The following is a 17,040-nucleotide window of genomic DNA, read 5'->3' on the forward strand; positions in this document are numbered from 1 at the left end:
CACACGCCTCTTGGAGACTTACCTTACAGCTCTGCACCAGCAGGGGCTGGGGGCCAGCAGAGGCCTTGGGGGCAGAGGCTGCATGTTGGGCTGCAGCGATGGTCTGCGTAGCAGAGGCTGCAGCTTGCTTGGCTGCATGCTGAAAGGACAGAGTGATCAGAAGAACAGGCATTTCCAGGCCCTGGCCTACCCAGCCCACATTATACCTTAAGGAAATACTGACTCTATCCACCCATCCCCACTCCTTCCCCTCAATGCATCCATGCATTTATCCCCCCACTCCCTGCACGGACCGCGCCCAACCTTACCTCCAGGCGCTGCACCAACTTTTTCTTGATGGCATTCTGTGCAGCTGCGTTGGTGGCCATGCGAAGCCCCTCAGCCGCTTCACGCAGCCGCTGCTGCTGTTCTTCACTGTCAGGGTGGGCAGCTGCTCCCTGAGAGGAGAGCCACCATCCGTCATCACACTGGCCCGAGAAATATACTCTTTCCTAGTCCTTTAAACCCAGTTTAAAGCTCACTTGTTTTCCTGCTAATTGCTTGTACCTAGGTAGTAACTGCTGAGAGGTGAGAATGATTTCAGAAAGAACAGGGTGGGGGTGGGGTGTCCCAGGGTACTCTTTCTTGCTGTTCTCTACAGAATACTCAGAATTAATTTAGGGTGGCTTGAAAAGAGAAAGATTTTCTTTAGAGAATGGGTCACAGACATTTTGGCGCTTCCTTCTGACGGTCTTCACGCCTTGCGTGTCAGCATCTTAATGCTCTTTATTTCCTATGGCTAGCAGAGACCCCTGGGACCAAAAGGCTATCTGCCTTCATGGGGGACCTGGAAAGATGCCAAGCAGATGTGGTGGCAACAAGGAAAGTGGGGACAGCAGACCTTCAACATGAAGGAGGAAAATCGCTGTGAGCCTGGTCGGTGGCCCACCTGCAGGCTGGGAGCTGGAGCTTCCTGGGGGTTTCCTCATCTGTTCTATTTTCTGCTTTCCCCGTTAGACAAGGGCCCCATGCGGACCTGTCTACTTCCCTTCAGGGCCCAGTTCAGGGTCTGTACAGAAAACTCCTCTGTACCTTGGCAGCCTCTACCATCTTGGCAGTGGCATCGGCAAGGATCTTGGCAGCACTCAGGAGCTTTCGAGAGTTCTCCAGATCACTCTCCCCCTCAGCATCGGCCTTGATGGCATTGACCAGGTCTGAGGTGGCTTGGGCCAGGATGCGGGCCTGTCGTACCATCTCCCCTAGAGCACAGGGTATCATCAAGTAAGAAAGCCAGAGACACTGAAAGAGGGTAAGGGAGGAGGACGAGTGGGGCAGACAAGGGCTTTCAGGGACAGAAAAGAGGCTGGCAAAGTTCTCAAGTGATCTCCTCCGAGTTCCAGCTTTCTGGAACAGATCTCCCAGTGAGTTCCCATGATAGGAAGGAGGTAAGAAGATAAAGCGGAGGAGGACACTCTTCCCCCCCCCTTTCTTCCTTGTTTTCAAGGCTAGCTCTTAACCACGAAATTTTCCACCTACTGCTGTGCATAATTTGACATCATCTTTAAGTGCTCCGAAGAAGACAGAACAAGGCTTATGCTGCTTTACCGATGGGGCAGTGGAGGCGCTACGCCCAGCAATGAGCCTATAGTTAGGAGGGCTAGCAAGGCCACTGTGCTGACCCTCAGGTGGCATGGCTGGGTCTGTAAGGGAACGTCCAGTGGGCTTGGCGTGACTACACCAGGGCTTTCGTCTTCCTGGGGGTGAGTACTCTTACCAGCATCACCCATGGAGCTGAAGATATTCTCAGTGACAGTGAGGATGGTGTCAGTGGCCTGGTCGTATCGGCCAGCCGGCCCAGCCCCCGTGGCATGGGCCTTTACATGCTGCAGCAGTTCATTGAGGGCCTGGGTGACAGCTGTGGCTGCGGCTCCTACTCCCCGCAACAGCTGCCCATCTTCTGTAGCTGCTTGGGAGGCAGACACACAGCCCTCCACAGCTTTGGCTACCAGTCGTCCAGCCTCTACCAGCTGTTCTTGGCAGACAGGTGAGCTAATCGTAGGTGCTACCACCTATGGGAAAACTGAGTTTCAGGCATGTAGGCAAGGGAAAGAGGCTATGAGATGGGGTGTTCGTGGTTTTCACAGTAGTCACTTGGACACAGCAAACCTGGGCTCACCTTCGTACAGGCCACCAGCTGGGAGGTAGACAGGGCACATTGCGTAGCTGCAGCAATAACTTGAGTCTGAAGCCCTGAATCCTCTGTGCGCTGGGCCACGCTCTTGGCCTTGAGGACCAGGGCAGCTGCAGCACTCGCCACTGCCTTTGCTAGCTGCATTAGAACATCCTGTGAGAAAAAAAAAAAAGCAGCCAGCAAGATCTGAGACTGAGCTGAGGATCCACAGACACTTCTCATAGGCTTAAGCTGCTTCATTATTCCCACTGACTCCAATCAGAGGACAGTATATGCAGAAGCACTCAGAACCTATCCCAAGCCCCTCTACCTTGAGCACCCAGGACAGACCCTCACCAAGAACAAACCCTCACCGACAGAAATAGAGTCTACACCAAAGGGAGAGATGCTTGAGGCGGATACACTCGGACAGTGATGGGGGGAGGGGTGGGTGGCACAATGGGATGGTAGCTTCATGTCTCCATGCCTCTCAGTCTCAGTGTGCAAGGAGCAAGACCCTGCCCTACCCTATCTGATCTCTTTTCTTCAACCCTGCCAGTCTAGGCCTCCCCACCTCCCATCCTGTCTGCTCCCCTAGGAGGCTGAGGAAGAGGTGTGGAAGCGAGTGTATGCGGCTCAGAGAGGACCAAGCTGGGAAGGCCCAGGCCAGAGGCCGTTACCGTAGGGGAATCGGGGGGAGATCGAGCCCCAGCCCCTCTGGGTACACACATCTGCATGGGAAATCCAGGATGAAAAGTCAGCTGAGGCAACTTGCCTAGGGTGGGGATAGGGGCAGCTTCACCCTCGGTGTGGCAGGGGTGTCTGAGATAGCTTAGAGCTGGGACCATGCTCCATACAGGGAAGACAAGGCTAAGAACATTATCAATGAGGGTCAGAGTGAAGTAGGGTATACTTGTATTTAGGAATCTGAATTCTCACCCCAAGAGACTGGAAGCTCTCAGTCTCATCCCTGGAAACAGAGGACCAGGCTGGTTTGGATGGGCCAATTCACAGAAATAGGGACTAAGATCTGGATTTAGGATCAGAGATTTCCTCCTAGCAATAGGGGTTCTAGGAGCTGGGTACATCACCAACCTGGAAGTGGGGGTCAGTGTCACTTTCCCCAATTTGCTGCAACAGCTCCCCACTGGCCTGGCCCACGTTCCCAGCTGCTTGCAGCAGGTTCTGACGGGGCTGTGGAGAATGAACACCGTCAGAAGCCGCTTGACCCCTGGCCATGTGCCCACGGGGCTCACAGACTCTTGGGCCACATTTCCAACCCACAACTTGGACCACCTTCCTTGAGGTGGAACCCTGTGTCCACCCTCACTGCAGCCCTGTGGCCCTAACCTCAGTGCTGGCTGGCTGAGCACTGCGAAGCAGTTCTGACACCGCCCCCGCAAGGCCCTTTGCTGCTTGCAGAAGGGGCCGGCCATTGCCACCTTCATCCTCCAGAAGGGCAGCCAACAGCTTCACCCCACGGGACATCTCCGTCAGGTTGGAGGAGATGGTGGTGACTGCACAGCCCACTGCGGTGTAGTCTGTCTCCGCAGGGTCTCCTGAAGACAGAAGGAAGAGGCTGAGACAGGACGGGGAAGGAGCAGAGCCAGCTAATCACGGATGTGTCCCGGGAGAGATGTACACACAAGCTCCCAGCGAGTCAAGGCAGTCACACAAGAAGCAGATCACGTACTATGCTTGTGCACACTTGCACTCTCCTCCCCTTCACACGTGTACCTGCTGTCAGGTTTACCACGGAGGCAGTGCCAGCTGTGATGGCATCCACCTGGGAGTGGATCTCATGCTTTGATTCATCCATCTTGTTCTTACGCCAAGCTTTGGAGGCCTGAGAGAAGAAAGAAAACCCTAGGATCTACTTTGGTTTAATTATCACCTCTCTACCTTAGAACTCAGCGTTAATTCACTTAGCTTCTTCTCTACCCCATACTCACAGCATCCTGGCCAAGAGGGGGCAGTGTGTCAAAGTCATCCAGAGTGGCCTGGGCAGCCTGCACAGCCTGCATGCTGGAGTTAATGGTTCCAGTGAGGGCCTGCTGGGCTGAAGTCTAAAAGACAAGGAAAAGAGTAATAGAGACTGGAATGGAACATTTAGAAGAAAGAACAGATAACATCAGAGGCTGGGGAGAGGAGTATAAAACACTGCTTACTCATGACACTTGGGAGAGGGACCCACGCACATGGCAGAGATAGGAGCATTCTTACCAAAGGCGGCATGTGTCCTCGGTGCATCTGGCCACTGGTAATCTGTTGCTGGGCAGGTGGCATGCTTCCGACTTGGAAGTTCTCAGGGCCAGAGGCTCCAGAGCGCATGATAGCAGGTAGGGCCACAGAGCCGTGCTCCACTTTCCCAACCCGGTTATACTGCTGCTGAAGGACTGTTGACCTAGAGACAGGATGAACAGCTACAATACCTCTGCAGTTCTAGGATCTAAGGCCGTGCTTCTCAAGCTTCCTAATGCTACGGCCCTTTAATAACATGTTGTGCAACCCCTATCATAAAATTATTTCATTGCTACTTCATAACTGTAATTTTGGTTTTGTTTTTTGAGACAAGGTTTCTCTGTGTAGCCCTAGATGTTCCTAGAACTCGATTTGTAAACCATGCTGGCCTCGAACTCAGAATCCACCTGCCTCTGCCTCCCGAGTGCTGGGATTAAAGCACGAACCACTACTGCCTGGCCATAACTGTCATTTGCTATTGTTATGAATCATAGTGTGAATATCTGATATGAGACCCCCCCCAAAGGAATAGCAACTCACAGGCTGAGAACTACTAACATAGGGTTTCATAAGGCCTTGTTATAGCCTGGGCCTAGTGAAAGAACCATGGGACAGACAAAAGGTTTAGCAATTACCAGAGTTTAGTTCCCAGAATCCAAGTCAGACAGCTCACAACCACTGTTCCAGGAGACCCAACACCCTGTTCTAGCCTGAGAGCACCTGAACTTACCCACACAATTAAGAATAAATTGTTTTTTAGTTTATTAGCCTTTTTAATAATTTATTTAACCTTTACTTTATGTGCACCGATGTGAAGATGTCAGATCCCCTGGAACTGGAGTTACAGACAGTTGTGAGCTGCCATGTGGGTGCTGGGAACTGAACCTGGGTCCACTGGAAGAGCAGCCAGTGCTCTTAACCACTGAGCCATCTCTCCAGCCCCCAACAAACCATTTTTGAAAAGAAGACAAGAGAACCATTCTAAGAAAGCCCAGCGCCCAGTGACTCCTCGCAGTCAAGTCTTACTTTCCCTAGTAACGGAATGGTATAAGCCCAACTCCCTTCCTACTTTTTGGGAGACACTGAGTCCTCCAACATAGTAGACTCTTCATCTCCCTCCAGCCCAAAGTGGTCCTTGCTTTTTTTCTGTAAGAAGGAAAGGGAAGAAGAGTTAAGGCGTTAAGGCAGGTAAGTAAGCAGCAGTCAGCCATTTCTACAACATGGCCTGTTTGGCCTGTTTCTAGAGGGCTAGCTTGGGGAGGGGCTAGGAATCAGAGGGCTGAAGAGCTGGCAGGCTGGGCCACAGCTCTCACCTTCTTCAGGATGATGTCGATGTAGCCGGCAATGAGCTGTGCAATCTGCTCACCTTCAGTCGTCTGTACTGAGTAGTAGCCATCCTGGTAGTCCCCGAAGTCCTAGAGTGACAAGGTGGGGACTGAGCAGGAGACCCAGGGTGGAGATGGAGGAGGAAAGGCTTAACCTCCACCTGCCCACAGACCTCCAGGAGGCCAGCCAACCTTTCTTCAACAACTGATTTCTTTACCTCCCTTCCTAGAGGGGACATTGCTTCTGAGCAGAGGCCTTATTGCTATACAGTTTCAAATACATGTCTTTAAAAAAAAAAAAATCTCTATTGCCCTTCACCAGAGGATACAATTGGGAAGACATCAGCATGTTTATTAAATGACCATACTTTTGAAGGTTGGCAAAAAAGATTCAAAGTAGAAAAATAGCATCTATCATTTCTATTTACATTATTTGGCAGTCTATCAAGTTGGTATCGGTATTCAATTCATAACCTCAAAATAATAAAGCCAGAGGGAAAGAATTATTGTAAATAGCAGGTGCTCACAGAAGAGAGGCTTGTCTTTCTATTAGCATTTGCTTACAATTCACAAAACGTCAGCTGGCTGGCTATGATACATTTTGTCTACTTTTCTCTTTTTGATACTATATAACCTTGGATGGTCTGCCACTAATTAGCCCAGGCTAGACCCAAACTCACAGCAATTCCCTTGCCTCAGAGTACTAAGTTCTGGGATACATACAACCATTTCCAACTTTTGGTGGGTGGGTGGGTGGGTGGGTGTGTGTGTGTGTGTGTGTGTGTGTGTGTGTGTGTGTGTGTGTGTGCGCGCGCGCGCGCGTGCGCGGTACTGGGGCATGAACTCCTGTGTTTACAAATGCTAGGCATGTACTTTATCACTGAAGTTACAGAGGAAGTTTGAATGAGATGCCCCTCCCTACAATCCCTGGCACTTAAACACTTGGCTGCACTGTTTAGGGAGATTTAGGAGGTGTGGCCTTGCTGGACAAAGTGTGTCATTTGGCAACAGGTTTTAAGAATTCAAGACTTCAACCATTGCCATTTTTCTCTCTGCTTTCTGCCTGTGGTTTAAGATACGATCTCTCAGGGCTGGAGAGATGGCTCAGAGATTAAGAGCACTGGCTGAGGTCCTGAGTTCAATTCCCAGCAACCACATGGTGGCTCACAACCATCTGTAATGAGATCTGGTGCCCCCTTCTGTCATGTAGGCATGTATGCAGACAGAACACTGCGTACATAATAAATAAATAAATAAACAAACAAACAAAAAAAAAAAAAAAAAAAGGATATGATCTCTCAGCTCGCTGCTGCAACCACCATGACCAGGGATGGTGATGGGCTCTTATCCTGCTGGGAGCCCAAATAAACCCTTCCCTCTATAAGCTCTCATGGTTGTGTTGTTTTAGCACAGTAACAGGAAAGAAACAAACACTCTACAAGCCTCTGCTGAATTTCAGGAGTGTATCCATTCACTCTCAGTTTCTTTATCTATTCTAAGTTCCACTTCCCACAACAGAAGTTCTTTTTTTCTGGAGTCCTATTCAATACACCCTACCCTAAAGGAGTGGGGGAGGAGAGAAAGACCTTTGTACTTGTTCTTCTTGGACAATCCCAAGCACTTTTCCACTGGAATCCCAACACCCACCAGAGTAAAGCTCTTAGGAGAGGCAGCCCAGCGTTTGATGTTGGTGAGGCTCCACTCCTGGATCACCTCCTTAGTCTTCTCATCCACACGCATCACACACTCCTTAGTGATGCCCAACAGCCTGGGCACTAGTTTATTCTTCCCCTTCATCTTTTCCTGTGAGACAGAGGTTGAAGTGGTGTTATAGGTTAGAGGTCAAATGTGAATCTAATGCTCAGATCAGCTCTAAACCACAAGGGATACTGAGGTGGCAAGGAGGGCTGAACTACTACTGTGCTCATGAGCACACGCAGGACAAAGCTCTACTATAGAAAAAGGAGTATGGTGGGCAAAGGAGGAGGTGGTGGTGATGGATAACTGACAACGGACAGGTTTTACACAAAGCAAAACTGTGAATTAGATTCCTGGGAACTGATAGGAAAGACTGAGGACAGAACAGATAAGTTTGGAGAGACAGGAAAGGGCAAGAGTTAGAAATGAGGAAGGCAGTAAGAAGGGGTCAGAACCCACCTTTACCAGGAAGAAGGAGACGCCGTAAGTCTTGAGGGAACGGGCCAGCTTCACATAGCGTACCTTGGCCTCAATTTCACTCATTTGCCCACAATTCTTGTGTGCCTTCAAGTAGGAAATGGGGAAAAGTTAGCAATCTGGGGACAGTACTGCAACGAAGGAGTCAAGCTAGGATGTTAATGACACAGCATTATGGGCACACAGAAAGGTTTAGGAAGGCAAGAGATGAGGAGATGCAATGTGGGCTGGCTAAGGAGCAGAAGCAACATAAGGGATAAGGCTAAGGAAATGCAGACATCCTAGAGATGGGCCTGGGGCATTAAGAAGCAGGGAACCAGGACCGCCAGAGTTCACAAAGAGAAGGCCTTTGGTGCTAAGTATTCAGAGTGGGGATGAAGATTATATTTCACAGTCATGTCAAGTCTAGTAGCTCAGTGATGTTCCTATCTGCCTTCCACAGTGTAGGCACCATTATCCCATGGGGGAGGACAAGGAAAACATTGAATTGAGCCACACATGGTAACACATACCCATAATGCCAATACTAAGGAGGCTGAGGTAGAAGGGTTGCTGTGTGTTTGAGGCCAGCCTGGGCTACAAAGTGAGACCCTGTCTCAAACAAAAAGCAAATCCCCAAATGGAAATTCCACAGCAAAATTGTTGACAGGCTGGAACTAAAATCCAAATCTTCTGCTTTCTTGGCATAAGACAGGTAGGAGAACAGCTTGGAGGGCAGAAGCGAGGTGAGCAGAGATGGAGAGGAGGTAGGGGCCACTTAGCCAGGAGAATCAAGCAGCCAAGCTCCCAAGTCATCCCAGACACTTTCCCCTACCCCATTCACCTGAAAGATCTTACGCTCTCCCTTCTGCTTCACATACTCCTTGGGCAGGAAGTCCTTCAGGCTACACCAGAAAAGGGAGGGTCAGCATGTAGTGGATAGCATCAGGGACATGTGGGCCATGAACTGTGGGCCTAGAGGTTTGAGGAAATGTCTAGGACAGTATCATCTCTGAGAGAGACTGAGAGAATTGGTCTATACTGGCTTCTGAATTAGTGGGGACTCAGCAAGAGCTCCTGAGTGACCTGTTCCTTCTTGGGAGGGGTTGAGGAAACTTAAATTGGGGACCTAGTTTTCTGAGAAAAAGAGGAAGCCAAGAAGAGAGGAAGCTCCCTAGAAGCATGGCCATGCACTTTGAAAACTAAGAAAGCCTCACTAAAGTCTTTGGATCTTGAGAAATAACAGTGAATGAGATTTGGGGACCCTTTTAATCTAATATTCCCCACAAGGAAAATGTCCTATTTTACTTTGGCTAATATAGCAAATTCTTCAGAGAATCTAAAAAAAACAAACAAGTCACAGGGGACAGGGCAGAGATACTGAACGAACATTCACAGTCTGATGGGGCCAGTGAGGAGACAAAGGATGATGGTAGCTAAGAGCATGATGACCTGTGGGTGTCAAATCCTCCTACCTTGGAAGAGGAAATAGGGGAGGAAGGTTTGGGGTACAGACTGGGTCACAATGGTAGGGGGTTCCAAGCCATGACACGGTACGGGACATGGGTCACTTACTCAAGGAAGCCAGCCTTGTGCTTCTGCTCATTGTGAGGTCCAAACTGGATCTGGCATTGGAAGCCTGCAAATTCACAGGCCTTGTCAAAGGAGACAGGGTGGGAGCCATTCAGGATGTCATCTCGTGCCTGGAGAACACAAAAGAAACAAATGTTGTATGGGTGCAGGGACAGCCCTCTTAATGTCTGCCCTGCCCCACTCCACCCCATCCAGATCTCCATACCTGTACATAGAGAAGGTTCAGCTGCACAGGGTCCCGGGAATCCACATTCTGGTCTGAGTAGAAGAACTTTCTCCGCAACAGCAATGTCTCATGCTCTTCTACTCCCTGTTCCCTCAGTGTCCGCCCATGGTCCAGCCAGTTCACTGCAACACAGACAGCGCCCTTAGCACCAAGCCCACACGGCCCTTGTGCTGCCCAGTGTCTGCTTTTCACTTCTTCCTCCTCAGAATGTAAATTCCATGATTCAGGGTAAACACAGAGTAAATGGCTGCCCGTCCCTCCCCTACATTTCCAAGGACCCTTCTAGCTCTGCTTACATTCATCATCTGTGTGCAATTTCTGCTTTAGTTTCTCCATCTTCTTTTCATCTCGCAACAGGGTCTTGTCTTTTCTTAGGGTCCCTGTTCCCTCGTCCTTTTTCTCTTCCATCAGCTCTCGAACCAGGGAATACTCATCATGGTTGGTGATACCTAGGGAAAGAAAGGGGATGGCTTGGTAACTCCTCAAACATACAAGTCTGTTGACAGAGCCAGAACCTCCTGACCTGGGTCTTTGCCCTCCCAAAAGCCCTTACCAATTCGGGCACAGATAGTCATGAGCATGTCAGTAACGGTCTTGGAATCATCCACCATGATAGTCTTCACAGTTCCATCTAACATCCGGATCTTCAGGGGCCTCTGTTTCTTCCTGTACTCCATGGTGTCCTGTTGGAGCAGGGAAATGCAGTCAGGGCCTACTTAAACTAGTTCCTTGCACATATCCCAGGAGAAGGAAAGCAGATCACTGGGAGAAGGACTATGGTGGCTCATCCAAAAGGAGGGTGTTTTGATTGCCTGTAACAGAAAGCCACATGGGCATGCTGGGGGTATGTTGGCCTGGTATGTGCAAAGCCCAGGGTTGGGGGAAGGAACTGGTAGGAGGGAGGAAGAAGGAGGAGGAGCAGAGACCAATATAGCACTGGAAACAAGTGAGACATCGGGTAGAGGGTGAGTGGTCACTGGTGAAGACACTCACCCCATTGCGGAGCATGTAGTAGTCCAAAGCTTTCCCAGCTTCTAGCCATATACCTTTTTTGGGGTCTTCATCTGACAGAAATAGCCCAAAGTCGCTGGCTAAAAGAGATGGTAGATCACCTTAGACTCATTAAAAACTGCACTGTGGCCAAACAGCTACAGCATTGCCTTTGTATATTATTTTCTCCCATGACCTTGGACTTAAAGAGGAAAAGAAACACTGGAGCACAGGCCTGAGAGGTGAGGAGCCTTAGAACACAATGGGGACACTGCTCATGAACAAGTGCTAAGAATAGGGAATGGAGGATTCCTGGCCCCCACCACTTCACTTGGGTAGTCAGACTCACGAGGGCCAGCCAGGGCCTCTGGGATCCGCTCACGAATCATGCGGCAGGCATCATACACCATGGTAGATGGCTCAAACTGCATCGTCTTCACCACATTCCCAATGCTGATCTTCAGCGAAAGTGCAACCATGGTGGCGGCTTCTGCTCTTCAGCCTGGCTATACCTGGCCCGTGGCATCAGAACATTAGAATATATTCTCACTGGAGTCCCCCAGACATAGTCCCAGGGAAAGGACTTTTAAGGGACTTACTACAACAGAGAGAAATAAGTTGTTTTGTCCTATTTAATAATTTCAAAAGGTGAAAGATTACATATCAAATGGATCAGTCTTGACCATTTAAGACAGCCCAGGGAAAGGCTGGTCTCTAGAGTACAATAGCAGGCCTGAAATGCAATGTTACCTGAGGACACTGTCCTGCCTGCACCACTGGAATCTGTGCCTCTCTGCTTCCAAGGGCCTCAGGCATCTTGTTCCTGCTCTCCTCTTTTTCCAACCCCGCCTCTGCCTTGTTTTTTTTTTACTTTTCCTGGGTCAGTTCTTTTCCTTTTCTTTGTCTCCCATTCTATCCTGGGATTTTCAGTACTGCTCTGACCTATCACGCGACCTTCCCTCTCATAGCTTTTGCCTTTTTTTTTTTTTTTTTTTTTTGGCAAAACACAGAATCCCAGAGGCTCCCGAATTCTGCAAACCGTTGGTAGCTAGCATTGTCAGGGAGACCTACTTCTGTCCCTGCTCTCTTCCAACTGAATGGTATATGTAGAGCCTCCCAATGAGCTGTGCAGTCAAAGTGGAATTAAGACTCTCTGTCGACAGTCCTTAGAAATGACCTAAGCCCACATTTCTTGGAGAGGAGAAAGTTTCAAGGCAAGCAAGGCAGAGAGCGAGCGAGAGAGCACCCAGACCTTTAAACTCAGTTGTTGATCCTTCTAAGGACCATGGTGATATTCAAGCCTTACTGGGGTTCTCTTGCACCCTCATCAAGTCCTTCTCAAACTGTCCTTCACCTTAACCAGGTTCCCAGACACTGCTTTCAGTGTAGCTCAGCATGTGCAAAGCCAACTCCTCTCCTGTACCTTTCAGCCCCTATGAGCAGCAGGTTGCAGACAGGCCTAAGAGAACAAGCCTGCCCAGCAGCTGATGATGTGGCCCAATGTGGTATGGGCCTGGGTGCCTCTTAACTAAGAGGGAAGGGAAGGAAGGCAACCTCCCATTCCCCACCTGGCAAACTGCTAGCCCAAGGGGGTAAGCAAAACTGGAGGAAAGACTAGGAAACAGGTGGGTGCCATGATACAGAAAGCATTTGAGACCCAGGTTAACTTAGGAAAGGGTAGAGGATAAGGAGGTTGGGAAAATGGAGCAGGAAAGTGAAAGTCCTGATAGAAATCAGACACTGATGTAGGAAATACCTGCACCAATGACTAGGAGGAAGTCTCTGACCATACGTACAGAGGACTGCAGAAGAAAAACAGCTCTCCATCTTTACCCCAAATGAGAGGACCCTCACAGCCCCCTCAGTCCCACTCTCTGCCCTTTCCTTATTCATAGGAAACCTTCCCCAGTAGGGGGTCAGACCTGGCTGTCAGAGAAGAAGGAGTCTGATGAACCGGCGCAGGACTGAAGGCACCCTCAGCCAAAGCTGAAGCTGCATGTATGCCTCTCCGCCCCATTTCCTCCGGACATATGATACCCACTTCTTCCTCTGGTACGACCCCGATAAGAGAGTTGAGTCATGCCTGCCCTAACTTTCAGACTGGTTCTGAATACCTATCCATACAATTAATTGAGAGTGAAAGAAAGTCAAGGAATTGAACACTAAACTGGAACTAGTAGTGACAAACCAGTCCCCTGGAACTATGAGTAGACACTATCTGCTTCTTGCCCTGATCTGAGAACCCTGGCCCCCTTTTTATCATGTTTGTGAACAGCAACAACACCCCCTCCGTGTCCCCTTCCCAGAGAACTCCTCCCTCAATACATTCCTGAGATGCATTCCAGAGGCGTTGGGCAACTGGAGGGGGGGAGTGGAGGACAGGAGGTCAAAACCCAGCAAGGAATGGAATGCAAGTATACTAGGGCTAAGGAATTTTGGGGTACACAGAGAATATCATCAGTGCAGGTACCTACAAGAGGGAACTACAGAAAAGTAGGGAGGTACAAAAGGGGACAGAGGGAGAGAGCTGAAGACAGAGTCAGAATGTAAGAGGGTTGGGGGAATAACACTCAGTCTTGTTACCAAATTTGGCCTCTGAGTCCTCAACCGCTGGGAGGGGGAGGGGTTTGTGGGTGAGACTGACATATCCGGCCAGCCTCAGGCTGCTGGAGGCTCATTTAAGGCTGGACTGAGCAGCTGATGGGCTGGACCTGACTTCCTCTAACATAGGTCTTCATATCCATACATGCATACTCATTCTTCACAAAGGCACCTTAGCTTAAACACACAGCTCTTTCCCACAAAACTACTTATGCTGTCTCTACATAGACTTTTATCTCGGTCTCACAGCCTCTACAAAAGATCTATCTTCTTATAGGCATCACATGTGCGTGTGCGCGCGCCACACACACACACACACGCATGCACCAGCTTCCTCACCAGTGCACTGGACCCTAATGCCCAGGTTCCCAACATCTGCACACACTTCATATGCACACACTTTCCCTCCATGCACTCTTCTGGGCCTGTTGTGCGAAGGCCCCGGGCCAAACTTTCTGTGGCTGGGAACCAAGATGAGTAAGACCTAGACTTTGCTTTCCATAGGTTACCAGCCCTCCAGGTGGGTGGATAAGCTAAATACGGAGTTACAACAGAGGGCAGGATGTGAAAAGAGCCAAGATGTGTATGCACAGAAAAGAGGTCTGTTTAGGTTAGGGAAGTGGGACTGAAAGCTGTTCACCACAGGTATGTATCATTTAAAGTTAGGATTTAAAAAACATGAGGATAATGAAAAGTAGTAACGATGTGTCATTTATTGACTATGTTAATTGCATTGTATACATAATTTCAGTTAATCCTTACAACAACCCTGCAAGGTAGGTGTCATTACTTCCATTTATACAGATTAGGAAAGCAAGGCTCAAGAATGTTAAATACTTTTCCAAAGTACTTGTCCAATTAATAGGTTGTGAAGCCAAGATCCGAACCCAGGTCTCTCTGACTCCAAAGCCCAAGCTCTCTCCTTTAGGTCAGTCGAAGATGAGTCAAAGGTAGCATCCCAGGTAGAGGAAATAGCATGAGCAAAGGTGGAGAGGCAGGAAGTCGTGGAGGAACATTCAGGAAAGTGAGTAGGCAAGCTGGCTGAAGCAGAGTACCTGCAAGGGAGCAGTGGTGGGGAAGTCAGGGTTAAGATGGAAAGGCATGACAGCTGAGAGGACGAGGAACTTGACTGACTGGAGGGGAGCAGGGACATCCCCAGAACTGGATTCCAGGCAACTTTAGAGCCAGTTTAAGAAGAGACTGTGTTAGTACAAGAGCTAATGAAGGCAGAGTTAAAGCTGTGTGGAGGGGAGGCTGCCATTCAGAAAAGCAGAGCTGACAGTCAAACTGATGAGCCTCCAGACTCCCAGAAGCCTGAGCCCAGAGTCAGCCTCCTATGACCGGTTGCCATTTATTAACTAGACAGCTTCAGTTAAGTGATGCAGCTAGGGTGAGGGATGGGATTAGATCAGTATGGGAATGTGGGGATGAAGCTGTGGGGAAAGGGATGTGATGTGATAGTAGCTGAAGGTAGAGGCAGATGGGTGGAGTTACTGACTACATCAGGCTGCGACTGGGGATGGGGGGGGGGGTGATGGTAAGAAACAGACACATGTGACAAGGGACTGAACCAGCTGGGGAAGGACAAGAATGATTCCATGGATGGTGACTAAGCTGGGGAATGACAGCATGAGGTTAGAGGCCAGGTCAGGAGTTTCGGAAGAGCTAGGGATGTGGTAAGTGGCTAAATTAGGCTGGGGTTGGGGTAGAGAAGGGACACTGAAAGTGTCTAAGTAATGCTGGAGTTGGGGGGAGGGGCAGCATGGGGTAGAGCCAGTGGCTGAATCAGGCTGGGTAGGGGATAGTGTTGTGGTCAGTGGCAGGGTCAAGCTGGTAGTGACACAGGGGTGTGGTCAGTGGCCTGGCTGGGCGTGGGATCAGTAAGACCCAGTTTCCTCTTTGGGTATCGTTTCCTCTTTTCTGCTGGGGAGTGGGGGAAGGGGACACACAACTGGACCTAGAAGTCAAAGGAGGCTCAGAAACTAGGGGAGACACACAGGAAGAGCTGGGAGGAGGGTATTCAGCAGATATGAGAAAGTGCTCTACGATGATGGGAAAGCTTGGATTTGAGAGTCAGAAACTAAAGTAAGACGCGTGGATGAAGAGATGGGGAAAGAGGGCGGGAATGAGTAGTTAAGATGTACAGCAAGGGAAGAGCCAAAGGCCAGGAAAGTATCCACAAGGAAGTATAAAGGGTGTGCAATGAAGGGGCAGACAAGCAAGAGACAGTGTGGGGAATGAAGCTATATGGTCAAACTGTAAGAACTCCGTGGAAACATTGTTTCCTTAGTCACCGGCCTCCTCTTTCCTAGTCTTCTCCACTTATGACTGACTACACCTTGTCTGACTCTGGGGGTTCTTTCCATTCCCCCCTCCTACCTGGTAAACCACACAGCCTCACAGGCATGGTGGCCTCAGGAAGTCTTAGGCTTAGGCAGTAGGAAAAAGAAAGTGGAGTCCCAGATGTCAGCAGTTCTAGCTCAAGCCCAGGACTGTGGCCTGAAGTTAGTCTGTCATCTCTGGGTAAAAGAAGCCTCTGTGGTTACACAGGAATAAGGGACCTCACCACAAAACAAGGGCAGCTACTTGCTGCCAACTTCTCACATTTTTACCTGTTCAACTGTAGCTGCAAACCTCAACCCCTAATGCTGTCACCAATTCCTAACATCAATCCAGACTGTTTCCTAATTTGACATTCATCTCTTTCATAGCAGACACCCATACTAACCCAGCATTTACTTTTAAGCCTAAATCCCTCGACTTTAACCCTAAAATACCGACCCCTAGTCCCAAAGCTCATTTTTAACTTGCTTCCTAATTCACCGTTTCACTGTTTATTCTTAACACTAACCATGACAATGGCCTTTAGTCCCTAAACGGGTTTCTAAGTCAATTCCTGTTGTTGATCCTTAACCTGATCCTGTACCCTGATTCATGCTGATCATTCCAGAAAACGAAATAATGATCTCAATCTAAATGTCACCTACACGAAACAGACTTGACTCAAGCAGCTAATGTTTAAATTTTAGTCCAGGTTCATAATTTATGAAGGAATTCTTACTTCCTAAGCCCGACCGCACCTAATGCCAAACTCACCCAAAGTTTTCCTAACCACATACTATCTGTTAACACCAAAGGCCATCCCCGCCCAATGCCCCACTGCCACCCCATTCCTTACCCTCCCCCAAACTTAATCGAGACAGAGAACAGCCTGCTCCCACGAAAGGGGCCTGCCTCTTGCAACACGGCTAGCTTAATTCCAAACACAAAACGAAATGCATTGGACGCTGACCTCCACAACAGGACCGGACACAGGATATGCAGGAGGATCGGGGACCCCGCCCGCCGTTTCCCGGGCCGTCCTGGCCCCGCAGCCCCACCTAGAAGCTCCGGCCCGGCCCGCCTGGCCTACCTGCGCTGCCCGGCTTTGCGCCCCGCCCGCCGGCCCGCTACCCGCTCGTTCTCCCGGTCGCTCTGGGGCTCCGGCCTCGCCCTCCCTTCGACACTCTCGTCCACTTCCGTCCTGGAAAGGTCTCCCACCCGCCGGCGGCGCCCTGGGCCCGCGCTCTATGGTCGCGGAGACTTCAGGAAGCTGCTCTAGCCGCAGGTCTCGATGCTCGGGCGCCCGCAAAGCCTGGCCTCCCCTCCCCGGCAGGAAGCAAGGGTGCGGCGCGCTAGAGAGAACGCCCGAACCAAACTGGTGTTCCCTTATAGACTCTTAGTCTTCCTTTTTTTCTAGCTCGCGGCGAAGGCGGAGCCGA

The 17,040-nt window shown here is 49.8% G+C and overlaps 1 protein-coding gene across 2 annotated transcripts in view; it reads right to left on the reverse strand.

Moving 5' to 3' along the window:
* Tln1 (talin 1) overlaps positions 1 to 16,891 on the reverse strand; it is a 30,297-nt gene extending 13,406 nt beyond the window's left edge. The window contains exons 1-23 of one of the 2 annotated variants that reach the window (XM_051187641.1): positions 16,692 to 16,891; positions 11,028 to 11,190; positions 10,682 to 10,779; positions 10,242 to 10,371; positions 9,985 to 10,137; positions 9,668 to 9,810; positions 9,445 to 9,572; positions 8,714 to 8,774; positions 7,873 to 7,977; positions 7,363 to 7,518; positions 5,704 to 5,805; positions 5,460 to 5,536; positions 4,373 to 4,553; positions 4,102 to 4,215; positions 3,887 to 3,995; positions 3,500 to 3,708; positions 3,245 to 3,343; positions 2,830 to 2,880; positions 2,156 to 2,323; positions 1,754 to 2,048; positions 1,072 to 1,238; positions 309 to 437; positions 23 to 139 (exon numbers count right to left, since the gene is read on the reverse strand). In XM_051187641.1, the coding sequence (XP_051043598.1) occupies positions 23 to 139; positions 309 to 437; positions 1,072 to 1,238; positions 1,754 to 2,048; positions 2,156 to 2,323; positions 2,830 to 2,880; positions 3,245 to 3,343; positions 3,500 to 3,708; positions 3,887 to 3,995; positions 4,102 to 4,215; positions 4,373 to 4,553; positions 5,460 to 5,536; positions 5,704 to 5,805; positions 7,363 to 7,518; positions 7,873 to 7,977; positions 8,714 to 8,774; positions 9,445 to 9,572; positions 9,668 to 9,810; positions 9,985 to 10,137; positions 10,242 to 10,371; positions 10,682 to 10,779; positions 11,028 to 11,157 (2,922 nt within the window). In that variant the 5' untranslated portion in view covers positions 11,158 to 11,190; positions 16,692 to 16,891. The remainder of the gene's footprint in view (positions 1 to 22; positions 140 to 308; positions 438 to 1,071; positions 1,239 to 1,753; positions 2,049 to 2,155; positions 2,324 to 2,829; positions 2,881 to 3,244; positions 3,344 to 3,499; positions 3,709 to 3,886; positions 3,996 to 4,101; positions 4,216 to 4,372; positions 4,554 to 5,459; positions 5,537 to 5,703; positions 5,806 to 7,362; positions 7,519 to 7,872; positions 7,978 to 8,713; positions 8,775 to 9,444; positions 9,573 to 9,667; positions 9,811 to 9,984; positions 10,138 to 10,241; positions 10,372 to 10,681; positions 10,780 to 11,027; positions 11,191 to 16,691) is intronic. The other variant, XM_051187642.1, reaches the window with a different exon arrangement.
* Between the last annotated feature and the right edge of the window lie 149 nt (positions 16,892 to 17,040).

The sequence above is a fragment of the Phodopus roborovskii genome, unplaced genomic scaffold, assembly GCF_943737965.1.
Source record: "Phodopus roborovskii unplaced genomic scaffold, PHOROB, whole genome shotgun sequence".
Lineage (NCBI taxonomy): Eukaryota > Metazoa > Chordata > Mammalia > Rodentia > Cricetidae > Phodopus > Phodopus roborovskii.